A 27,260-nucleotide genomic window follows, 5' to 3' on the forward strand; every position below is an offset into this window, starting at 1 on the left:
ATAAAGTAGATGACGTACAGGAGTAGGCGATTAGCCTTAATAGAATTTATTTCTTATTTTGCCGCTTCACTATTTCATATTGTTTGGCCATTTTAACAAATGTGGGAATACATAGCACAGATTCATGCAGGATCTTGCAAAATCTGGTCCAAAATTCCCCTTCATTGGTTCCAGGTCAGAAAGTACGTAAAAACTTTAATCTGGGCTCAATTTCCTCCCTCATATACTGGAATGTGCAAATCAAAAAGTTCTTATGCTTCATAGCAGTTAGCATAGGAAGGGCATAGCTGCTTCTCTTCATTTCTCTAAGAATAAAGCATCTTGATAATGAAGACTTTGCTATTAAAGGAATTAATTTAGTTTACAGCAGAGTCTGGGAAGCAAGTCGTCTGATATCAAGACAGAATAGTTTTTGAAAATCATTAATAGTGGAAAGCAAATCTATTTGGGAAAGGCATGTGATACAACTGAAGTGTCCAAGGTAACAAGCAACATGGAGAGGGAGGGATTTGTCAGAGTAGGTCTGTTGGGATTAATCTCATAGTAAAAGAAATTGTCCTAAAAAGAAATTTAGAATTCTAGCCTAGCACTTGGGAAACATTGGTTCATTGCTTTGCTACAACTGCTGTATGTCTTATACTGCATAAAGGATCAACACTGTGCAGTCATGGGACTCTGGAATAGAAAAATCGCCATAGACCAAGCTGCTCACCCCTGCATTATGTCAGGAGGTGGTGCATTTTTCAGACAAGGTAGCAACCACATGGAAAATATCAGTAAATTTGATTTTTACTGCTGAATGATTTCTTCTTAATAACTTTAAGTAGGCTGCAGTAGCTACCAGGGGATGCATCCATCTATTGTGCTTTTTCATGTATTTCTGGTGTAGAACAAGAGCTTTGATCCACATTTCCTCATTTGTTTGTTGGAATGCACTACCAGAGGATTGTTGAGATAGTTTAGTGGGAAAGAAAATAAGAAATAAATTCTATTAAGGCTAGCCCCCTTCACTTGTATGGTGACTACATTTCTGGTTTATATTATTCTTGGGGAGATTATACGAAGAAATCAAGAAATGTAATGAAAAATCAGCATCCAAGTGTACTGCCAGAAGCTCTGATCAAAACTGCTACACTCTCTAGCATGAGAATAGGGAGGATAAACAGGGTAACTTGTGTGATTCCATAACATACCTGACTACTTCATAAAGCAGAGAGCTAGCTCCTGGCCTTTCCAAATGTGTGAAGCAAGTTTGATCTAGGTTACTGCAACTACATAAAGAATGGTTACTTCCTTTCTACATGCCTTCATGCCTCTCTATCAGTTCCACCTTCATAACTTTATTTCTAGAGAAATAATTTATCTGTTTAAGTAACAAATTCTCATTGGATACTGCGATTCTGTCTTTTCTTACAAATTTGCTCAGCAGTGAGAAGATGAAATACTGATTTTATATTTGGAATCACTGGTTTTTAGATTACAGAGTTCTAAGTGAAACTTTGTTGAAGTGTATTTGGCTTTTTTTAACCAAATAATTGAAACCATAAATCATTTAGATCTTGATTTCAAGCTAGCATCCAGGAAGATATTTTTATTTGGTTTTCATTCCTAATATCCCTACTCAAATAATTTTATTATCACATTACTTCACAGAATCATTTAGGTTGGAAAAGACCTTGAAGATCATCCAGTCCAACCATTAACCTAACACTGATCATTCTCAGCTACCCCATATCCCTCAGCGCTGTGTCAACCCGACTCTTGAACACCTCCAGGGATGGGGACTCCACCACCTCCCTGGGCAGCCCATTCCAACGCCTAACAACCCGTTCTGTAAAGAAATGCTTCCTAATATCCAGTCTAAACCTTCTCTGGCACAACTTGAGGCCATTCCCTCTTGTCCTATCGCTTGTTATTTTGTTCAAGAGACTCATCCCCAGCTCTCTGCACGCTCCTTTCAGGGAGCTGTAGAGGGCGATGAGGTCTCCCCTCAGCCTCCTCTTCTCTAGACTAAACAACCCCAGAATGGTATTCCTACCATCTTAAATTTATTTTCACCCAACATTATTCGTTTCCATTTTCTTCCTCAAGAATACATAAAATACTATCTTATACATAGGAGATTTACACCACTAACTTTTCTTTAACTCTGCTGAAGTGTATTTCAGCTGGCATTGTCCTGAGTATATAAATATTCCATCTTAAATGTTGTTTTGTGCCATAGGTGCTCATACATGGTGATTTATTCTCTTCATCTAGTAGCACCTATTGTATTAACCCAGGGAAAACAACCTTCCTTTCTTAGTTTATAACTTCGTACATATTTCAGGGATGGTAGTACAATTTCTATTATAATTTTTATATTACAGTAAAAAACAGTCTTTCCACTTAAAACTCTATGCTTTTCAATCAAAGCAGAATGTGAAGTATAAAGCAGGATGCTAATGTCATTTACTAGTAGTGAATCAGAAGTCAAGAATACTCGAAGACACTATTATCAGTACCATTTTCCCAATACAGTATTTCTTATTTCTCTCTTACTGTCAACAGGACATACCTTTATAAATTTTAACAGGGTCAAAGATTAGGAAGAAATTTACATTGGCACTTATTTCCTGTAATAATCTGACAGTGTTATATTGTTGTTTTTAAAACAGATATAGAGATTACATTTTAAATCCTTATTCATAGCAGTTTGGTAGAGCTTGCCTGTAGTGACATCCCAAAATATCAGAAATTTCTGAGAAATATTTAAAATCCTGGCTTCTCTGCAATAAAAATATAGCCCTTCTTCACAAGAAGAATATTAACAGAAAGAAAAAGAAATATTCTAAACCCATATGTTAAACTAAGTCACATACTTGTCTTCCCACTAGTGTTGTAGTCTACCTTAATCTACATATTGGATTATGGTACTTGTGTTCCATTTTATTTGTTCTTAAACGTTTTAATGCTGAATAAGTGAAACAAGAAAATCTAGAATAATTTTTAAGAGCACTGTATTTCAGTAACAGCTGCCTTTTAAAATATGGTGTGTAAACAACAGCAGGAGAGCAATAGCATGTACAAGGATCTTACAGTTGTCCTGATTTTGTTACCTGCAATTATGAAGCTGCTTCTGTTAACCAGATAACATATCTCTGTAAAAATAACCATATCTACAAGAGATCAGACTCTCTTGCAGATTCTGTGACTATCCAGTCTACATATCAAATACTGATTCTTCCTTTTATGAATAAACTGTACAAATATGAAGACTTAACTTCAAAGCTTTATTTTCTGTTCTACTTATCATAACTCTTTTTTCCCCTTCATTTGTTTTCACCGAGATGTTTTATTATCTCTGCCACACATATGCAATTCTCACATTAAACAGTGTGGGAGGATATTTATGTCCAGTGTCAAACATGAAAAATATGTCATACTTCCTTGCAGTGATAATGTTTGCTTAAAACTTTTTATCCTTCCCAGCAATGACATTACAGACCAGGCAAAGTTTGTGTTTAGATCTGGAACGCTGTTTTATATGCCAGCAGCAGAATTACTTTAATCTTTCAAACTGTTTGTGACAGTCATAACTGTTTTCATCACTCAAAGATCGTTGTACTTAAACAGATGAAAGAGTGATTTACATAAATTGGCATGAGTCTGCAAAGCACAGAACCTTATTGCTGTGGTACTCTGAGATTTTATAGTTAGACAATAGCCTCAGTCCATAAGACACCAAATAAGGTGTCCTGGAATGTGATTGCATCCATATGCCTCTAACTAATGCAATATTGACAATGAGCTGATTCAAAGAACAAGAATTTGCTCTGAAATGAATGTTTCCTCCTACACTACCAGAAGAATTACCAGCTTCAAGTCCTATAAATTGATGTTAATTAAAACTATGACTTTTCAGGAAACTTTCAGTTGATTATTTTTGAAACAGATATACATCAAGTTGCTATAATCAGTTCCACTATATCATGACTTACTATAAAAATTGGAGGGTAAACTCTGTCAGAATGTGTAATATGAATGTAATTTAGAAGGACTTGTAATTAAAAATGCAATGTCATCCTCTCTTAGAAGACAAGGAAAGAATGTCTTAGAGACAACAGTTCCTTCCAGCTTCTTTTCAATTTGATTGTGTTATACTGAGTTACCATGGCTGCTGCAAAGTCACTGGCATTTCATGACAGAGGATTTCCTATTGATAGCGGCTGAGTGACATAATGAATGTTAGCATTGATACCCTTGATTTAATACAAAAAAAATATGTATATGAGACTTATAAAATCTTTGTCTAGAATTACTGATACCTTTAGTATAACCACTATCAGCAGTCTGGAGTGTCCATTTAAGTTCTCATCAAAACCTTTATTTTCTGTTTAATTACACTGGATTTCTTCCAATGCCTCTATGATAGACTTATAGGTAAACAGAACCATAGGTTATATATGTGTTGGTTTTTCACAGGAATTCTGTTGGGCTATTTTTTTAGTCCAGCTGCTTTCTTCTTCTTTACTGTATTCATATGAATTTCCTGCATTATTTCCTATTTATCTGCTTATCTTCTTGTGTCATTATTCTCTGTACTGCAGCCAACTCCACTGGCATGCAGTTTACCTGGATTTGCTCTGTTACTGACATCCTTGTCTTGCCCTATTTATGTTGATATTCAAAGAATTAAAATCCCTGTCAAAGCTTTCACTGGTAGGAAATCAGGATGCTCAGATCCATTACTTTAGATTATATATCCTGTGAGCAAGTGCTTACATATATGGAAGATACTACTTCAAGGAAAGAGCAGAGTCAAAAATTGGAAAGGATTGGATAGAAGAGATTAATGCACTTCATAAATAATAAAAGGCCCAAGCACACTTGCTCTCAAAAGATTTTAATACCAACCATCACATTGGTCACTCTCACCTTATGTTTGTCCCCTGTACTCTGTAATTTCACACAAAGTTTTTGGATTAACCTTGGAAATACCCTTCACTGCTACCATAATACAAACTGATTATGACAATAACATGCTTAATCTGATATGCGTTTATGTGAATTTCTTTGTAGACTGTAACTTTGGAATGTTGATCATTTTTCTCAGTTATGTTTTCTACCCATACAAACACATGAATATCCTGTTTTAATGCTTTTGAGCATGATTGATAAAAATACTAGATGCTGAAAATTTCAGCAGGAAATTGGAGCTCTCTGGATTAGGTTCTGCTATGGTGTAAACTGTGTTTTCCTGGTTTAAGTGATAATAACAGGTAAAACCTGTAGGCCAGACAGGAAATAACCATCAGAAGGAAGCTTCTTTCAAAGAAAAAAGAAGATAAATAAATCTGACACCAAAACTTGCTGAATAGGATGTAGCAGGACCATTTGTTTTGAGAACAAATATAACAATCACAATGTTCATACGACAATTCTTAGAAGTTTGAAGCTAGTTAAAAGACAAAGTACCAGGTCGCTACTAAGCTCTCAGAATTGGGGAATGACAGAGTAAAAACATATGGATGATACAGTGTTGTAAGATTTCAGCTGTGATAAAAGACAGACTTCTCCTAAATCTAAGTCTGATTTCGGGTTATCATTCAATCTCTCCTCCAACTTCTGTGATACCTTTATGCCTAGATACTTCAGAAACCTGGGCAAGATACTTAAAAATGTACCTTTGTCCTGAGAAGAGCCCTTACAGTGCTGCTTTCTGAACACCTTGACAGAGGTGGAGAAATCAGTATTATTTCTCTTTAGAGATGTAGGATGGAATTGATTGAAATGGTACTTCTTTCACCGATGTAAATCACTTCAAACTTTTTCGCATCAAGATTTTTCAGCTATCTAAACTTGGTTCCATGTCACCTATTGTCTGAAAAACATTTCTTGAAGAACTTCTTTTCAGCTACTGCGTAGCATATTTTAGGGTATAACTACTTCTACAAAGCATGTGTATAAAGCTTTTCATCTTGAGACTGCCTTACAATCTGAAAATTCCCTCCACAAGGTGTTGCCTTCTCATTAGAGAGGGTCCTAGTGCCCTAGGGCAGGCAGGGATACCTGACTAGACAAAACAGTGTATCTTCTGTGGCCAAGCAGAAAACTTTAAACATTATACAATGTTAAAAGGAAAAACTGCTCTATAAAATGTATTTGGTTTGATTATCTATAGAGTTATTGGTACAGATTTTTAGCAAATATTTATAATGTGTTTCCATATCTTGAGTTTTGCACAAGGGGCCTGACACAGCACTGACTTAGAGTTGAATGGGAGTTGGATGGCATATTTATGTTTAACATTATTTAAGCTTTCCTCATCAGGGCTTCTTTCCTTACATGTAATTGGGCAGTTCCTAGGACAGAGAATCCCCAAGCTTAATTAGGAGAGCTGACTCTACATTTTGAAATAATCGTAGGGGAACTTTGACTTTCCTGCCTTTTAAATGCCAGTCATTTCTCATTTTAATGTGATTTGATACTGGTTTGGTTTTGATGTGAACAAAGTAAATTGTCTCAAGGTTTAAAATTTCTTTTCAAAAAAAAACCATTTCCAAACATTTTATGACATTTTCAAAAATGTTGTGAAGTAAGTTGTCCTATTAAGTACTTGATGTAAAGAAGAATCTGCCATTATAGATGCAGATTCATCAAATTCAAAAGTGTATTATTACTTTTACTCTGCATATGCTTTTTTAAGCCCATTCAATACTTTCTTGTTCTATTACAGGAAAAAAAAAAAAAAAAAAAAAGGAGGAATTAAGCTCATTGATTGGGTTATTACAGTGGAATGAATGTAGATACAAATTATATTGATATGGTTTGTGTTACGATTCTCAGAAACAGTTTTTGTTTTTTTTAACAGATAAGATCAAATCAAAACGGTAGTCAAATAAAAATTCAACTATGAATAAAATTACATTTAACTCTTCTACTAATAGGTCAGTTGGAATTACTTCCCTTTTTTAGGATTTCAGTTAAATTACCATTATCATATATTTCTGTTCTTTTGTCTGCCTTTTGCATGGACTTTGTATTATTATTGAGTAAAATCCATTTCCAGGATATAGGAAGTACCTCATGAACAATAAAGTAATAATAAAGGCCCAGAGGTACAGTGAGAAAAAAATCTGCAGTCATGGGCTTGGCCGCTGCACTCCCATTCCCTGGTCTTGTTACATAATACGTGTATTCTCTTCTTCCCTTTTACATGAGGATAAACATGAACATGTAAAAATGTTTACATCCAATATGGAGAGGAAAAAATCCAAATACTCCCAGCATGATACTCCCAGCATAAAGTTCAACAGAAAATAAGCAAGCTGTAAAAAACCAAAATAGATTAGGTAGATGGAATAATAATTCTTGTTATTTTCCCCCTCATAAATAAAGCTAACATGAGATTTTTTTTCTTTTGTATACACTCTCATTTCTCTTATCATGGTAGCAATCAGAGTGCTTTCTAGGATTGAATTAAATGGCCCAACCAGTGTCATACATTGGTAGTATGAAATCTTTTGACAAATATTTGTGCTTTTGTAGAGGAAATTGCTACAGTTTTGTTTGGGAAATTATCGAGCATACATTATGATTTTTTTTTTTAACAATCTGTCATAACTATTGTGTAGAATGTCTGTAGTCCAACAGAGGTGATTTTTCTATTGATGTGTTCTTTAAATAAAATAAGACACACATGCTTTTTCATAAAGACATATGTGATTTTTGATCAATACAGTTTCTTTACTTTGTACTTGTTCTTTCTTGTTTAATTCTGCCTCTTTAAATTTCATATTTCTCAAGCTGAATCTTAGGGTTTCATAATAAATATGCATCTTTATAAACAGGAAGATTGTTGGTTAAAAATTCAGAGTTTTATTGAAATACTTTTTCTTTCATGTATAAGGCATACTTTTTTTTTCTTAAACAAGATTCTGCTAGGTGTTCTCCAAATTCAGTTTTGATTCAGGTGTGATGAATACTAAAACATTGAACTTCAGAGGCCAAACTATATCAGGTTCAGTGATGTTAATAGATAAATGTGGAGGTTTGCTTTTTACCTTGTCATACCTGATCTGTAGTTTTATAAGAAATTTTTTAAAAAGGATTGTTCATTTGGCGCATTTCACATCACTAAAATGCATTTATGGACGCCAAAAATAAAAAATTTAAAAGGCAAAATCTACCTTAATATTTCACCTTACTTTTAAATGTGAATATCCAATATCAATGCTTATATTTAATTTGATTTTCATTTGATTTGATTTACCCTTAAATTTGGGTAGCTGTGTATTTGAGAATCAGTTTGGGCTCAAAATTGTCCTCCCCCATCCTGTCTATGTGGCTGAACAGAAAGGGGAAGGTGACTGTCATACTTCCAAGCAGCACATTTTTAGAAGGTCAGAATGATTAAATTCGTTCTCAATAATGTAGTTTTTCTGTTCATGCTTTTTATTGACAGTCTTTGTTTCTTAAAGAACCTTCATTTCTTTTTTTATTTAAACAGAAACGTAGCAAAGAAACAGATGTGTCCCATATAAAATATGCAATAAATCTTGTCTCACAAATTCTTTGCTCTGAACTTTCTGACAGAAACTGTCAAATATCCACTTTAATTCTAGTATAAAATGTTCACTTTGTGTCATGGCGCCAACCACCATATGCTGGAATAAAGTCAGTAACCAGCAATAAAAAAAGGCAACATACACACCTTTGAAACAGTACAAGCAATCAGCAGTGAGAAAGGTCTATATAAATCTATGGAGAATTAATCTCAGCTTTGCCACTATCCTGCTGTGCATTTACAATGAGACTTTGCTCCCGACCACCAGAAGTGGCTTACTTTGCAGGAGGAGTGTATCCTAATGAGAGGAAAATGTATGGAAAACAAAGCAGCAGCTTTTAACCCCCCACCCCCATCCTTTGGATCACCTAGAAGAGCATGTCCTAGTGTGTTCAAACATGTGGGGCCACTACACATCACGTATTGCTGTACTTTAGCTGATCATGTGAAACCAATCTTGACTGAGCTCAATCAGCAGAAATTACTTTAGCTTCATAAATCATTGTTATCATTCCACAGGAGGAGGCAATGCTATGGCTTTTCTATCCTAAAAGTTTTCAGGCCACAAATTTCACAAGCTTTTCTGAAATTAATTTATTTATATTTGTATAATTATTCACTCTTTACAAACCAGTTTAGCTGTTCGTTCACCACTGAACTTTTTTTTTTATATCCTTTTTATGTTTTTGAGAAGACCTCCCGCTTCTATTGGTTTTAATAATCATTCAAATATTTAAAAGTACTGTCCTCAGTACGAAAATGTGCTGATCCTTAACGTTATTACTTCTGCTTGTAACAGGAGATTGTAGTTACAGATAATCTGGATAGTTGGTTTTCCCAAACACAGAACAGACTGGATTTAACCTTGTTCTGTTTGAAGAGATTAGAACTAATTTTTCAGTTCCATAAACTACTTAGATACGTTTAGTCATCTCAAAGATTAATCCTGGAATTAGACCACAACTTTATAAGAGATTATTGAAAATAAATTAGAATTAGAATATAATTCTATAGTGTGTTTAAGTACTAATAAGCTTTAAAAAATATTTATTCCCTGGAACCACAGGTGTGGGAGAATGAGAGATAAATGGCTGAATTGCATTTTAACAGAATGCAGTTTCAAATAACTTAATTGGAATAAATAGAAAAAATGTGATGCTAATTCTTGCTTTGTAATTAATAACTCCAGAACACAGGAAAAAAAGACTAATGTTAGTCCTAATTTTAATGAAACAATCACCTTTTTGTGTAGAAGCTAACTGAAAAAATAGCTTTAATTTTAAAATCTACTCTTACAGAATGCAATAGAAGCATCGTCCTGAGAAACATATGTTTTAAGAAATATAGGGCTTTATGAAAATAAATATAACTTTTTTTTCTTGATAGTTAGTTCTAACGTTCTGGTATAATGACTTTCAACACTTTTTCTGGCACGTTTATAGACAGCATTATCACTTTTAAAAGAAAACATAATTTCCTAGGTTTTTTATTACCTATGATAATAAACACTTTCTTGAATGTGTTGCTTGAGTGTGTTCTGCTGGTGTTGTGTGCCTCTGTGTGTGTACAAATGTCTACAATTTGTTACAGTTTGGTAACATTAAAAATACTGACTCTTCTATAATGTTTAACCATTTCTATATGGTAAACGTTAATTAGTCCTTTCCCAGTACCTAAGATACAGGTTGGTAACTAATTCCTGATTACTTGTGGGGAAACTTGTTTGTTAAGCAGTTTTCCAAGACTGCACAGAGATTCGTTGTACGATAGCAACATTTGTACATTTTCATCATTGGATGTGGCTTTCTTAGTTAAAAACAATTTTTGTACCACTGCAAAGGAAAATAAACTTGTAAGGACTGTTTCAGGGAAGCATGATTAAGACCTCATGGCAGCAAGTGTTCTGAAGATTGTTTTGAAAGGATTTAAGATGTCTATACCAGTATTTAAACCATTTTAAAAAAAACTATATAGCTAAATCCCATGTTCAAAATGTGATATCTTCTAATTTAGAGAAGAGGTAAAGGAAATAAGGCTTATGTTATCACACTGCTTGTTGATTGTTCCCCTGCCAATAATTTTTAATACGTTGGCCAATTTTGACCAAATGTGACAGTGTTAGAGATCCTAAGATATTAAGCTCTTAAAATCTCAATAAAAATATGTGACTAAATAGACAAGAGTGACCCTATTAGCCTTCCAGGGAGAGAAAGGCTGTATCATGAACTCAACCCTTAATTAAACATTTATGAATCCATCTGGGAACTAACTCTAAAATACAGATCCACAGTAGGCCAAGTTTCATTGATTCCATTGCTCCCAGACCTTCTTGCTTAACTGATACCATAGAAGGAAAATCTCTTGGTGGGTGTGGGATCATTTGTTTTGAGGATTTTTTGCATTCTAATGTACAGAGTAGAAGACTATATTAGACATACAGTGAAATATTTACATGTAATTTCCAGGCTGTCTACTGAATTCCATGACTTCCTAAGGCCTACCAATTAGAAGTTAGTAACCAGCCAAAGAAGGTCAATCAAGTAATACGTATTAGAAAAAATGGTTGCTAGGAATCTGTACATAGAACGCAAGTTTTTTTATTATTTCTGAAATATAAAACTTTTACAAGACAAAAAAGCTCCTGCATGAGAATGGTGGACTGTAGCCACATGAAATAATTTGAAGTCATATTAAGTATGTGGTTTTCAAACTGAAATTGAATACAATACAATGAAAAATAAAATGGGAAAAATTGTACACTGTATGCATTCTCTCCTACTTGCTGTGTTTATATATGAAGTCAGTTCTTAAATAATCAGAATTATTTTGTATAGAACTAACTTAAAAGTAATATTACTTCCCAAAAGATATATTAAAAGTAACTCAATATGATAATGTAGAAATAGCAGAAAATTCAGGTTTTATGTAGAGCTCTAGATAGAGTTTCCCTGAGTTTAACTCTTCCTAGAACAGGATACACACCTCCTCTAGAATTTCTGAAACTTCATAATTTGCTAAAAACTTTTTAAGATTGTTGAGAAAGCCTATTCAATAATTAGAATGAAAGGCATAAATGTCTGAAATTACAAAATTAATTTTTATTATGAGAACTTATTTTCTGAAAACTTCTATACCCTCTGTTGCTATATTCTTTATTATAGGATGTAAATAAGTAAAACAGTTCTAATAGGATTCAGTCTATATGAAATGTTAAACTTAATCCAAGTAACATATGCTACTAAATTAGAAATTGAATATCTGTCTTTAGCAATTCCAAAACCCCAATTTCCATACTTAGTACCATACTTATTCTTGTTAGTCAAGCCATGTTTTCAAGATACAGTATATTCCAGTTCATTAATGAAAAAAAAAAAAAGGAAAATAGAGATGATCCATTTTCTGATTTTACATTCTCTTCTGTTCATATGTGTATTTTCACTAATAATTGTTCATTTACAGGTGACATTTGTTAATTTGTTTAAAACATTCTATTTGATTTCTGTTCCTTTAAAATTCACATTTTAAGAAAGCAGATTGTGGCATTGTCATGTAATGAAATATATTTTCATGTGTTGAGGTACACAAATTGTTCATTCATAACATTTGCAATGTATACTATTCATGGCCTTTTTATGCAAGGCCCTATCTTTTTCTAGACAGTAAGATAACACCAATAACAAAAAGATTAAACGGATGGTGATTATACTTATGAACGCTTTGTATAAATTAGAATCATAGAATCACAGAATCATCTAGGTTGGAAAGGACCCTGGAGATCATCTAGTCCAACCGTTCTCCTAGCACAGTTCCCACCTACAGCATATCCTTAAGCTCTAAATCGACCCGACTCTTAAACACCTCCAGGGATGGGGACTCCACCACCTCCCTGGGCAGCTCATTCCAACGCCTAACAACCCCTTCTGGAAAGAAATGCTTCCTAATATCCAGTCTGAACTTTCCCTGGCGCAACTTGAGGCCATTCCCTCTCGTCCTATCACTTGTTACTTGGTTAAAGAGGCTCATTCCCAGCTCTCTGCACCCTCCTTTCAGGGAGCTGTAGAGGGCGATGAGGTCTCCCCTCAGCCTCCTCTTCTCCAGACTAAACACCCCCAGTTCCCTCAGCCGCTCCTCGTACGACCTGTGCTCCAGACCCTGCACCAGCTCCGTTGCCCTTCTCTGGACACGCTCGAGTCATTCAATGTCCATTTTGTAGTGAGGGGCCCAAAACTGAACACAGGAATCGAGGTGCGGCCTCACCAGTGCCGAGTACAGGGGTAAGATCCCTTCCCTGTCCCTGCTGGCCACGCTATTGCTGACACAAGCCAGGATGCCATTGGCCTTCTTGGCCACCTGGGCACACTGCTGGCTCATATTCAGCCAGCTGTCAGTCAATACCCCCAGGTCCCTCTCTGACTGGCAGCTCTCCAGCCACTCCTCCCCAAGCCTGTAGCGCTGCTGGGGGTTGTAAATTGTTAGCCACATGCAGTTGGCTTTGTTATCACCAGCTAAACAATAAAACTACATACTGCATTGGAAACTACTGATTGTTTAACATGATAAATTAAATGGCTGCACACCTTGGCTACAATAAAAAAATAATTTTATGCTTAAAAACTGTCCAAATGATCTAATTGATCTAAATCTTCAGATTCATCCACAATGATTTTTCTGTGTGGCTATGTGCTGTTGTACTGGGTCTGGCTGGGATGGAGTTAATACTCTTCGTAGCAGCCAGTATGGGGATGTGTTTTGGAACTGTGGCTAAAACAGTGTTGATAACACAGGAGTGTTTTGTCTGTTGCTGAGCAGCACTTGCACATTGTCAAGGCTTTCTCTTTTTCTCACTCTGTCCCCCCAGCAAGTAGGCCACAGGTGAGCAAGTGCTGGAAGAGTGCAGCACCTGGGTAGCCAACTCAAACTGACCAAAGCGATATTCCATGCATGTAATGTCAAGCTCAGCAATGAAAAAGGAGGGGAAAGGAATCTGGGAGAGGTAGTCTAGTCATTGCTACAAAAATGGCTGGGCATCAGTCTACAGTGGAAGGTGCTGAGCAATTGCCCTTGCATCTCTTGGGGTTTTTTCTTCTCCTTTGCTTCACTTATTGAATTGTCTTTATCTTGATCCATAGGATTTTCTCACTTTTACTCTTCCTATTCTCTCCCCATCCCACTGCAGGGGAGGGGGGACAAGTGAGCGAGTGGCTATGTGGTGCATAGCTATTTGCCACAGTCATCCCCCCATGACTCTAAAATAACAATGCTTAGGAAAGCACAGTTTCATTTAATTGTTCATGATAGTTATTTGCAGCTCAAATAACTGCCATGTGTTAGCAAGCATACCCCTGTGAAAAATTTGTTTTCCATATCATTACTTAGAGTCCAGTAAGTCTTGAGTAATGGATTTGTTAAAAATTATGTCTATTTGGAAAGTTTCACTGGTAATAGATCTGTTGTAACCAAACCCAAAGACAGCTAAATTCATCCTGCTGTTGATCCTGCTGTTGTTTGTACTACTATAGTGTGTAGGAGTTCAAGCATGTCCAGAATTTTGTACAAAACCAGAGAACGTCTATATTGCTTTTGATGATCCTCTCTAGTCTTTTGGCCCACCTGGAAGGCCACCTTTGAGCTTTTTCTTCCACTCTGCATAGTACCTGATTGAACAGGGTTATTAAAAAGTTTCCCTTGTATGACAATTATACTTGAGGGAGGAGATTTATTTAGTATCCTTTTAGTCATAGAGTCTTCTAAGCTCAGCTTCTGATACCCAAATATATCAGCAATGTATAATTTCTAAGAGATTTGGATCTCTGTTATCAAATGGTGGTATGTCTTTGTGCGTTAAAAAGACCAAGAGAATAAGGTCTATTGTTGTTTGTTCTCCTTACACAGTAATGAGATAGAATGTGACATTTGACACTATGGAAAAAGATAACCCAGCTGAGTCTCTCTGGGGATATACTTTTCTTTCTCAAACCTTGATTAAGCGGCTAGTACTTTTCTAGGACAGGTTTCATCTTTTGACTACCTTTCAGCGTGACTACTTAAGAGGTTTTAGTCTTGTCTAATAAGGAAGGTAAGTTCTTGTGAGCCTAGAAAATGTCATAATAACCTTTTTTCACCATTTCAACAACCTCTGTCCAGGCTCTGTATAGTTCAGTGAGGAATGTCATTAGGGATTTTCTGGGGGGTTTTGCATGTTTTATTTTGGGGTTTTTTTTTTGGTTGGTTGGTTTTGTTGTTTGTTTCTGGGGATGTTTTTGGGGGGGTTTTTGGTCTACGTGTTATCCTAGAATCTGTCTTGATCTTAACTGTGTTTGATTGGAGGACATGAGTCAGAAAATACCTATTTCCTTTTTTGAGGCAAAAAACCCCAAATACCTTGTTTTAGGGTGTTTTTTTTCCCCTGCAGAAAAATCTGTAATTTACCAGTCTTTAAAAGTTCATGAAGCATACGTTTTTGAACCACATGAACTCAGCCTTAGAATATAAAACTAAGAGTTATGATGTCTCCATCCTAACTGCTAGTCGTCTGAGTGTTCTCATAATTTTGAAGATTGTCATTGCTTCAGAATGCTTAGAAAAGTTATAAATAGTAAGATAGTGAAAAATAAAAAAGCTGTAATGGGTACAACTAGATCTGTAGACTTGGGTGAATTATCCTTCTTACATACACTCATATATTTAAGGTCACAGAGAAATACTAGAAAATTTATCTAGTCAGACTCAGTAAGTGTTAAAAATTTTCACCAGAGGGAAAGAACTAACTTGAGGGTTTTGTGCAGTTGTGTCTACCCATTTTTCTTTCTTTGTCCTCCCCTCTTAGAGTAAGTAGTTTCACATTCTGTGCTTGCCTCTCTTAGTTACTGACCTTCTCCAACTTACAGTCTGTGCCAGTATCCGATATTTTCTTTCCTTTGTTCTTTGAGGAACTATTTCACAGTAGCCTGATGCATGAAGAGGTCTTGGTTCTGTTGTAACTGGAAGCTGCTGTGCATATATTAGACCCCATTAAAAATAAATATTTTCTGGTAATTTCTCATTCTCAAAATAGTGTTTGACATGCTGTTCGATCCTCAGCAAGTAGAATATGTAGAAGAAATAAGTTGGGGGGTACGTGTTACCATTTTATTCTAGTACTGTTTCACTCATAACTGTTATGGGGTCCCAACTCTTCGTTTCAGTAAAAGTAGGTCACCAGAAATATCTCAGGTTCATAAGGCAAATTCATAACATCATAGTCCATTTATTGTCTTATTCTTTGAGCTAGATACAGATAGCAAGATGAACAAGACTAGTGGCTGGTTGTCAGAGTCTATAGCTGTCAAATTAAAACTGCATGTTTTGTAAATACTTGTTTTCCTTTCAAAGTTCTTGTCTGCAGAAAGACACAGAAATTCTTAATTGATCGTGGCTTTCATATCTATGTTCAGAGAAGATATATTGTTTAAGATTGTCTGCTTGTCATAGGACAGGATCTGATACTTTATTCAGGATATAGACTTAACCAAATCCAAACAATAGAGCATATTAAGAACTTGCACTTAGATGTGAGACCAGACAGAAGACTTTACATTTGACAGTTCCCTGTCATTTTCAAAGCTGGTCAAGCCTATTGACTCTAAGGCCAGACAGAAGGGTGTTTCCATACCCAATGCAGTTTATGGGAAGTCATTCTGAAGGACCTCTATGTAGTCTGTTTGCATGTAATGTAGAATGTCTATGGCTACATTATGGAATAATTTGGTGCAGTAGGATTGGATCAGCAGATTGAAAGAGCAGAGCCTGAGGCCAGTGTGTTTGCAGTAGAGAATTAAGCTTTGAGTTAGATTTAATCTGAGATGAACATCTGCACCTCATGTGTTTCAAAGCTGTCTGAAGGCTCAAGCATTATTTTGGTCTTTTTGTCCCTATTAAGTGTTGGAGTGCATTCGCTGTGGAGCTTCCTGTTTAGTTTCCTCCTAATGGAGATTAGTTTGCAAGCACCAAAACTTATCTGCATACCAAATCAATGCTCAATAAATGGGGACAGTGAGGAAGTTTGCTTCAAGAGCATCCTAATCAAAAAGCTAATGCCAGTAGTCACTGTATTTCAGTGACTGCAATCATGCTTTTCTCTGATATAGGAAATGGAAAGTGATATTGGGAGTCCATTTCAAAACAAATAGAATGTGCTACATATAGTTAGGCTATAAACTGCCACAGAAGTTTGTGGAAGCTAAAAAGTTTATAAAAGCTTCAGCAGAGAATGAGAAAGTTCTTGGGAGATAATCAATTGAGAATTATGACCTCCAATGCAAGAAGCATTTTGTATGAATTACAGAGGCAGAGAACACTTGGGGGAAGGATTGTGTGTTCATCCTGGTCCTTAACTCTAACTGAACACCTGTTTCAGTGTCTGCCAGAGGCAGGATATCAGGCTAGATGAATCCCTGTGCCAATCTGATAGGGCTGTTATTACGTTCTTATCTTAAGGAAACTGAGGAAACCAAAATCAAGCATGTGATCTAAGGATGAAAGAATTACATGATCCCACTTCAGCAAAAAAGGAAATTCTATGCAAGTAAATGTGGTGTTTCCATAGAAATAAAAAGAAAGACATTATTTCATTTATGTAATTCATTTTAATTGCCTTCAGTAATTCCACAAGTTAAGAGGAGGTTTGATATCTTCACTATGGAGCTTTAAGGACTGTTGAGGAAAATACAAAGTTGTGTGGAAACCTTTACAGACAACATTGATAGTGTTAGTTATTTCAGGTTATGTAGGAGGAGAAAAAGAGCAGGATATTACAAATTCTGAGTGAAAGATTACTTAGAAATTGTATGGAAGATTAGAGAATTGCTCTGGTTTCTTGTCTTGTGGTATTTGTAACTGCTATTTACTTAGAATTTGTTGCATAGAGTTGTTCATTTTCTTAACAATTCTCAACATCTAAATTTCAAATAAATGTTTTTAAGTAGTTCCTTGGCAAACATGCTTATAGTTAAATACTGTTTGTCATATAATACAGTTATTTTCTTCCTTCCTCTTTTCCCTTATGTTGGTACACCAATACACACACTGTTAAATTAATGTAAACTTAGTGTGTTCTTTCCTAGAAGTCACACTTTTTCTTCTACTTTAAACTGAGTAGGTTAACTTCAGCTGAATTTCTCAGGAGCCTGAGATGAACACAATAAATCAGAGCTGCTCTATTTCAATTGCAGCTGTCTTGCCACCAAGATTTGAGGTGGAAAATTTAATGGTATAGAATTGTTTTCCTGCAAAGGGCATACAACATAGTTTCTGGCTTTTGCTATCCTGAAATAATCTGAATAATTATCTCCAACACACTTGCTCAATATAGGTAAACATATAAGTTTAAATTAATTTGTTTTGATAACAGCAAATGTTCTGAAGCAATCCAGTTTGTAAGGTATTTTATCTGTCTTAGTACAAACCTCTGTGTCAGTAGCCTTATAATGAAATGGACTCATTCAGGATCGGTTTCTCATTGGCCTTGTCTGTGAACTCAAGTTTGTAACTGTATTCCGACCAGTCAATGCACTCCTATAGACCAAGCAGCAAAAAGATAGTTTTTCATCTTTGTATAAAGAAGTATCTGAATTCTGTTTATACTAACATTTGCACTTACAGAACTATTCTAATGTGGAATAGGAATAACTTTTCCATGTTAGTATTGTTTTACATATGTGGTATTCTGCTGCAGCTAAAGTTGCTCCATCGTATTAAGAAGAACTGATCAACATTTTGTGAAAAAACTAGTGCTTTTGCTTGAGTATCCAGCTCAGGAAACATTTTCAAAAGAGAATGCCCATCCTTTGAAAATCAAATCCTTTTAAGTAGTTCGTGTGAGCATTCTGTAACAGAGGGGCTCAGATTCGCTAACCATATTTCAAAATCTTGGCTGGTTTTTCAAAAAAATCATGTACATACCATACATTTAAAACTTAGTACATGTGTTTTCACTTTCCAGCTTCCTGAACAAAATGCGATAGCTATATGGAACAGTTGGTGTTAACTATGTTTGGTACCTGTTCAGTTCCAATTGAACTTCCAATTATTTGTGCTGCAAAAACAGGTTTAAATTTGTAAGTTCAGGTCTGCAACAATAAAGAAATATACACAACTTAATGTTCTTTTTTTAAATCCGAAAGTCAAGCTTAATTATTTGCTCTTTGTTCAGGTTAATGTCTACCACTGTGTATTATAGTATGGATTTTACATGGCTTTTCAAAGCCAATACACTTTATACATTAGAAACATTCATTTAGGTACAAGAAATAAATCAAAATTGAAAATTAGCAAGTAGTTGCCACTTTTACGATATTTAGTATACAACCTATCTGATTTTGAGATGTTTAATCTGTGGGATCTCTTAAAACAGTAAGGCAGTAATTTATATCTTTGAAATGTTTTTCATTGGCAGCTAAAGAAGAGCGTAAAAAAGAAGAGAGCAGTTTGGAAAATGCGCAAAAATGGTAAGGTTTTTGCTAGTGTTTTCTAAAAGTTTGGTTTGGTGAAATATGTTATTGATCTTAGAAATTACATTAAATAGGAAAAAGGATCTGTACTTCAAAGAGGTAATATGCTTTCTGAAAAATTCTTATGTAGTCTTCCAGGAAAAAGTTCAGTTGAATATTTAGCCAAACAGTGTACTCTGAGGTTTTAATTACTGTCCATATTGAGTTGAATCAGAGTTTTACAGAATATTGTAAGAACCGATTAACTACTTAATGTAGTAAAAATGTGTTTCATTGTCACAGAATGGTTTCAGCACTTAGTCTATCGAATACAGTATACTAAGAAACCAGTGAAATCCTAATGTTTTTATTACTTGAATATCTGAGTCTTACTTAGGCCAAAGGAGGCAAAATAGGGGGAGAAATGAGAGAAATTGATTTATAGATAGCCAAATATTTAATAAGTTACTATTTCTAATAAATTTTATTTACCGAATTATAGTTTTGTGAGAGGGAAGGATCTGCCTTTAACCTTGTGAACTTGCAGAAAGTGCCTAAATTGGCTCAACTGTTGGCTGACATCAGCTGGGGCTTTACCTCTTAATCTCATTTGTCAAGGGTGGCTTGCTGGCTTGCTTCCTTTCTACCTAGCTACAAACCTACCTTTTGTGGTACAGGCTCTTTCATATTCTACCTGCTTTGCAATCTTTCTTGAGCAGACACTCCAGGGTATGAGGGTACGTTTAATTTGCAACTGACTTAAGGAATTAGTTGTCTGATAAGGTGTTTGAGTTTTTCAATCAGTAACTAAACATTCAGTATTTTAAATTACTGCTAAAAAGGTCTGTTACTTTTGGAAGTCAGAAAGCAGCCCAGGAAGCTAGATTAAGATGGATGAAAGCAAACCAGTGCTACTGGGGGAAGTGCTGAAGATGAAACATGAGGAGGGGATGAGGACTAAGTGTCAGAATGAAGGCAGAGTGAGGCAGAGTGTGCAGAAATTCAGAATCCTGGAGCATGCAGAGACAACTATGTCAGCTAAAGCTGGGATGGAGAAGGATTCTGCTAGGAAGAAGAGAACATGATGCTACCAGGGCTGCTGTTACATGAAGCAAACCTAAGGAAAGAGTTTCTGGTCTGGCTGTTCTGGTCTGGCTTAGCCATCCTAGTCAAGGGGTATGAACACTTGAGTAGTATCTGGCCCAGGTGAATGTAGTGGAAATGACATTGGCCAGTAGACATAAGTTGTTTTAACCATGTGTTTGTGAATAAAGTATTTTAGTTTTTTAGGGTTTGAAATCCCAGAATGGTTTACACAGATATTTAAAGCTATGTTAGTTTATTTATTTATTTACTTATTTTCTCCTTGTACTGTCACTACAGGACCCTTTAGCTCTGAATATTATGGGCCTATTCATAATTACTTCGTTGTGATGCCTTTACCATGGGTCACCAATTAACTTGAAATATAGTTACATGTTTCATACAAAACATATGTAAGAAATTAAAAAGGTTAAGGTTATCATATATGAGAATTTTAAGAAACTATAATATTAATAACTCACCTTCAGCAATATGTGATATTCTTCAGCATGTCCTAGAAGCTGTATCCATCTTTAAAGTATTAAAAAACAACCAGAGCATATTGGCTCATGTGGTTAAAATCCAAGCTTCTTTACTTTGTGAAGCAGCTGGAGTAAATATTCCTTTATTTTGGGGGGGGGTAACTTCTGTATTTTTTGATGGTTATTTTATATTCTTCAAGCCTAGCTAAAAGCTTGAATCTCAACGTAAGGCAAAAAAACTTGACCCTAACCTTGGCAATTCCATATGAAAACGTGCAATGTGGACTATGCAAATGCAAGTATAAGTTAAGAAAGAAATATTTGCTGAAGCTGCATCTGTTGCTCAAGTAACATCTGTTGAATAGCTGGGGACTCCTTACAAGTCTTTAGAATACCTCTTATTTATTTTATTTTATTTTCAAGACTTACATTCCTGTGTTCTAGATTTAGGACCTATTGGCAACTGTAAAGAGGAATATAACTTTCTTTTGCTTAAATCAGTATTGCAAGAAAAATAAGTGTTTTAAAATACATTGTTACCTTTCTTTTTAGATTATAACATTATTTTTAATAAGTATAACCATAATTTTATGATTGTTACATTACTTTTCAGAGAAAAATGATTCAGCCTTTCCAAAAGTGAACATACTTTTCTTTTGTTTTGTTTAGATAAGTACCTAGTCATGTGAATAATTCCATTTTATCTATACAAAGTCATATCATAAAGGTTAAAAACGGACGATCAATTAAAATGCTATTGGAATTATTGTATATCGTAAGAGACTGTTTTGAAAATATCCAGCTGTACAGCAGTTCAGTAGCCACATTATGAAATAGAAAAGCACTAAAATATTGCCATTGTATTTTCATAAAATTAATTGTCTGCTTATTGACACATGTGGAAGGAGGTAACTCATTTTCAGTGAAAACTCTGAAAACTGACTATTGGCACTGTCTGTGCCTTTTTTGTTACTACTCCCAATTCTCCTGCAGCATTTGAAGGTTATTTTTAACCAAGCCTGGAGACTCTTTCCTGACTTGTCATGTCACTCTAACATAGTTCTTCAATAAAAATAAATGGAAGAATAAGATCTTCATGGAGTGTTGTAGAATAAAATTAAAGAAATAGATAGAATATAGCATTTCCTGAAATGCAAGAAGTTAAGTTTTTCTCATTAAAATTGAATGCCCACGACTTGCCTGTGTGACATATCTCTATGATGGCTCATGCATCTGTAAGTTATCCTCCTGGGAATGAGGTAGGTGTTGGAAGGTTACTTATATTCAGCATCAGTTGCTGCTCTGATTTCCAAGGCTAAGGGGAAGTTATGGTAATTACCAGCCTTGACTACTGAATCAGGAACCGGCCCTCAGAGAAACCGTTTCCCCAGTGGGCTTATGTGTTGACAGTTTTTTTCCCCCGTCCCTCATAGCTTTGAAGAAACAGTGGGCTACTTTGGGATAAAGCCAAAGCCTGGCGAGAAAGAGATCACACCAAACTACGTTTTCACGGTGTGGTACGAATTCTGCAGTGACTTCAAGACCATTTGGAAACGAGAGAGCAAAAGCATTTCCAAGGAACGGTAAGGTTCTAATAAAGTCATTAATACCATTTTAGATGTCTGGGAAACTGTTCCTTCTCAAACCCAACAAATTATACTCCTATATTTCACAGGCGTCATTGTTTTCTTTCAGATCTAATGGACATCAAGGAAAGATTATTCCCCCAGGGTGCGTAGGAAAATTCACCAAAGGCATGCTGTCCCCACAAAAAGATAAACACATATAATCTGATAAATTACACTTTTGTAACCCCTTCCAATTACTAGCTAGTAAAATGAAAGGGGAGCTGTGCTAATTTGTAACAGATTGCTTCTCTGTGCATTTTCATGTTGAACTAGCCTAAATGAGGCGATATTGCTGTCGCAGACAGTACAGACAAATAAAAGTGAATGCTTTTCCAGTTAATATACTGCACTTGCATCAAAGGGAAGCCCCAGAGATTCAGGCCACACTTAGCACAGTGTCGAAGCCCCACACTGAATTTACAGCACTACTTCTGACTTTTGGTGTCCTGCTGAGGACATCAAACTACTTGCCGCTAGATCTCACCAGTCTCCTGATTTTATTAGTCAGAGTAAGGGGAAAAAAAAAAAAAAAAAAAGAAAACCTTCAATTATTTTCTTGATTTTCTTAAAGAAGTTTTAAAATCTTTTACAAAGAAAACCAATTCCACCACAAGAGTACCATGCTTACCATATCTCAATCCATTTGAAAAGACCTAAAGAGTGGTAATGGTGTCATGCTTTGGCAAAGAATGGATTAATCACTTTCAACATGAAATATAAATCTAGATCCTTATTCCAAGTTGACACATTTAGAGAAAAATGTCTTTAGAAGTATCAACAAAAGTTGTAAACTCATTTACACTTACTTTTTCCATTTTGCTCCATATCAGTGGGGCTTTCAGCTTCATGTAGAAGTCGTTATTAAAAGACAAGATGTAGAAATTCTAAATTCCCAATTATCAACCTTATCACCATTGTTTTACAGATATTACAGATTTTAAACACTTAAAGTTGTAGCTTTTTGTATCACCTCTGTTATGATTAGATTGAATTTAGAAGCTGACAACTGCAACCATTTACAAATAATCTTATTTCCTTGTGTCTAGATCAATATGCAAGTTTGTTTTGCACGTTAAAAACTGTATAAAATAAACAGTCACTGGCAGATTGCTGTAATCATGATATGGATCATCTTAGGGATGTGTTTGCTGAATCATTACTTGCTTTTGTTCCAAAAGCAGTTAGGAGGAATAGAAATTAACTACCCAAGGAAAAACAAAGTGCAGACCATACATCCATTCCTTTTTTTATGTAATTATCACCTTGCTGATGGTATACCATCATCCCTTCAAAGAAATGGATTTAAAATGCATTATAAATCTTTTAACACTCTCTAATTTTTTTACTTTCTTAATACAATGCTCAAGAAATCTTTGTAAATGAACTGATATATTCTGTGCTTTTCTACTGGGGTGAGATGAGAATTTCTCATGGTTTAATAATTATATAAAGAAAATCTACAAATAAAAATACAGCACAAATATTTCATTAGCCCCTTTGATGGATACCTTTACTCCTATTCATAAATGTAAAGCAATGCCAGTAGAACGCAGAGCACCAGTTACTATAATACTTCAGAGTGCTGACACTTTCTGGATTTTATATATGTATACAAATACATGCTGTTTTTCAGACTTCACTTCAAATTATTTTTATTATTTCATTAATCATTTTATTATTTCATTAATCTCAAAAGGATTGTCCTTTACAGTACATGTCATTGTCCTTTGCATTCAAAATTTGGGTAATTCATCAAGACAATGAGCTGCCGAAATGAGGAACCTTGTGTAATAACTGAATTAGAATGACAGAAGAACTGTTTTCATCATCCTAAATTGTTTTATAATGTGCCACTGAAAAGAAGAATCTGTAGATTTAGTATATATGGTCATGAAATCAGTAGATTAGAATGATGGAAAAGTTATCTTCATTACCTGAAAATGTCCTGTAAAGTCATGACCATTTAAGGATTGTGTTTTGCAAAGTATGAGACTAACAGTTGATGAGCTGCTGTCCAGAAAAGTTTGAAAGCAAGTTAAGCGTCATTGTGCACTTTGGTAACTAAAAACCTTAGTATGACAGGAATGGACAGCTGTCTGCCTTAACGCGCTAATTAATTGGATGCACTGTTTGTTTTGCATTTTTAAATATTGTCATTTAATTTTTTTAAAAAAATCTGTTTGCCATGAACCAATTCTTTTGTTTTAAAGGAAATTTTAAAGAGGAAGAATTGGCAGTGTTAGTCAGTATTTTTAAACTTGGGTTCTGAAACTGAGGCATTGAGATACTTATGTGAACACATTTACAATTGGATTACCCTTCAGATTTCAGGAGGAACTGCAGAAACAGCATAAAATGTATCTGAATTAGCTAGTCACATAGAAACCTAAGAATAGATTTCCTTGTTTAAATTATATAGGATTGTTAATATTGGATTATAATTTGTCTCTCAATAAATATGGCTTAGAAAATTAAAAATTACTTATAATATGCAGAATTATCATTATGTAAAGGTATAATTAAAAATGTATTAGCTTACAATTCATAGTGGTAAAAATAGGTCAAAAGATCCGAGATTCCACAATTAAATTTTTATTCTCAAAACTAAATACTTTGCATTGTATAACAGTCAACTTTAAAATCACAGAAAATTTCAGGAAAAAAGAGTACCGCCTTGAAGTAAATGACAGCCTCAGCTGCAAGAGCGTGTTTAGTCTAAAAACTACTTGGCTCCCAAATGTAACACAACTGTAGAAATCTAATTAGATTTCTATGAGACTTTTTCCTAAAGTAAAGGAAACATTTTAACTGAGCTGCCCTGCATTTAACCTACCATGAAAATAAATTAGCTGCCTGCAAAATATAGTTGAATCATTGTCTCTTTCCTGGATAAAAATTGCACACCATTTAGGAATGCAAGACAGAGTTACAGATAGATAACTAACCTCGATAGATGTGATGTGATGCGATGTGATACGGTATGGTATGATATGATATGATGTGATGTGATATGTTAAATAAATGACTGGAGAGATAAATGAAGAAAGATTTCAAAACCATATTCCTGATAGCAATATGATAATAGTTTTCTTTCAGAAACTACAGTACAATAAAATTTGCTTTGACAACTACATCTTCATCTCTGACAAACAGCTTAATGTAAATGCACCATAATATTCACCAAATGTTGTAGACTTTTGTTCTGTTTTGTGTCAAACCCCAGTTTTGTTATTGACAACTTTTATAATTTAGTATGTCTGTGCATCCAGGTACATCAATTGCTTTTATGCTTTGTTTTTAATATTTTGAGATGATAACTGAATTGAAGACTAAAACAACGGTGGGGTTTTTTTTTGTCAAGAAGGCACACCATGGTAGAGTGCATATAATTCACTCCATTTATTTGCAGTAGGCATGTCTATGAATTCAGAATCAAAACAAATGTATTTATAACAATTTAAATGCTCTCTCTATATATGAATGCCTATCTATAAGTCTATTAAAGCATTCAAGATCTGTTAAAGTATATTTTAAGAGGATATTGTAGCCAATTCTGATTATAGGGGAAAAGTGTAAATACAGGAAAAATACTAATAGTTTGCAGTAATTTCATCACAAACTGTGATTGTACATTTTGCAAAAGAAATGTGACAGGGATTATCATTATGTGTTTATGGGTGTTACCCTGCAAATATAAAATAATTATATATAAAAGGAATTATTGCTGTTAATTTGACCCACTGCTTACACTGCAAAGATAAGATTGCTATAATCGTTACTGTACAGCTTTGAAAAGCAGAAGTTCTGACTGTAGCAGTGTAGGTAGCTAATTGTAAAGATGAAAATGTCCTAACAAAAGAAAAAGCACTGAGCAGTGCTCAACTAGTTTTTGTTTGTTATAGTAAATTGAAGCTGGCTATAGCTTTCTACCCAACTCTTCCATTTATTAAATGCAGAATGAATCATATTCATTGCCTTCTATTTCTGCACAAGAAAAAAGTCTGAAGTGTCCTTGTTTGTAACACCACATGGTCATAAGAGAAAACATGTAAACTGCAAAATCTCTTTAGCAGTACAGGCTAATAACCAATAGTTATTTTAACCATTGATTAAGCTAATTACGAGGCTACCTTGTGCTTAATAAATGACTGAAATTTGACAGAAACACTTGTCCCATTTTCAATATCACAGTGAGCAAGAGGAAATAATCTTTGGTTCAAGACATTATATCTATTTTAGAAGACCATATTTATTTTACAGTTTTATTTTAAAAGTGTATTTTTGTTTCATCTATTGTATGTCACGTATATGTTACCTAAGACAATGAGAGTTGGTGAGAGTCTAGATTTATAGCCATTCTGATCAGTTTGTACTGTGGTAGAACACTGTCCTGAGCATTAGTCAAACACTCCAAAACAGGGCATCATCTGGGTATCGTACAATCTGCATGTATGATAAAAGCCAAAAGATGAGTGTAACGGATTTTGTTTATTTCATGTGATATTAAACTAATAGTCTAATAAGGCAAACTGACATCACAGCATAAATGAATTTTAAGGAAATATTTTAAATATTATCATTAGGAGACTTTATGGATTTATGCTGGGAGTTCCTTGTACACAAAATTGTGTCATGAACAAAAGGCAACAACTGTGAGAAAATCTGATCAATGAGCCCTATATCATTACCAGACTGGATGCTAATGGTTCATTTGTCATAGAAAAGCTTTTGGAGTGAGTTTAAGTAAATTGTGCTTAAGAAAGGAAAGAAGGTGACATTCTACATGTCTACATTCCACATGCATTTTGAGTGGATTTTCGGTGACTAGTGTTGCCTTTGTCTGTACCAGAAAGGTAGGGTTGAAGTAGCTGGTACATGAATTAATGAAGAGTTGTACCAGATTGTTCAGTAATGCAGACAGAGAGAAAAGGGAGGATTTTTACATGTTTCTGAGGTTAAGGTGTAGCTATGGGGCAAATTGAGGAGATAATTACCAGTTACAGGCTTGTGCTGCAAAACTGAAATGGCTATTTTCCATAGAGCATACAACAGA

General features: G+C 34.9%; 1 protein-coding gene across 2 annotated transcripts in view; it reads left to right on the plus strand.

The window, feature by feature from the left end:
* Window positions 1-27,260, plus strand: part of LOC141962124 (formin) — a 149,109-nt gene that overhangs the window by 104,825 nt on the left and 17,024 nt on the right. For both annotated transcript variants that reach the window (XM_074909781.1, XM_074909782.1), the window contains 2 exons: window positions 18,981-19,032; window positions 22,013-22,162. In XM_074909781.1, coding sequence (XP_074765882.1) covers window positions 18,981-19,032; window positions 22,013-22,162 — 202 coding nt within the window. The remainder of the gene's footprint in view (window positions 1-18,980; window positions 19,033-22,012; window positions 22,163-27,260) is intronic.

The sequence above is a fragment of the Athene noctua genome, chromosome 6 (genome assembly GCF_965140245.1).
Source record: "Athene noctua chromosome 6, bAthNoc1.hap1.1, whole genome shotgun sequence".
In the NCBI taxonomy this organism is placed as follows: Eukaryota; Metazoa; Chordata; class Aves; order Strigiformes; family Strigidae; genus Athene; species Athene noctua.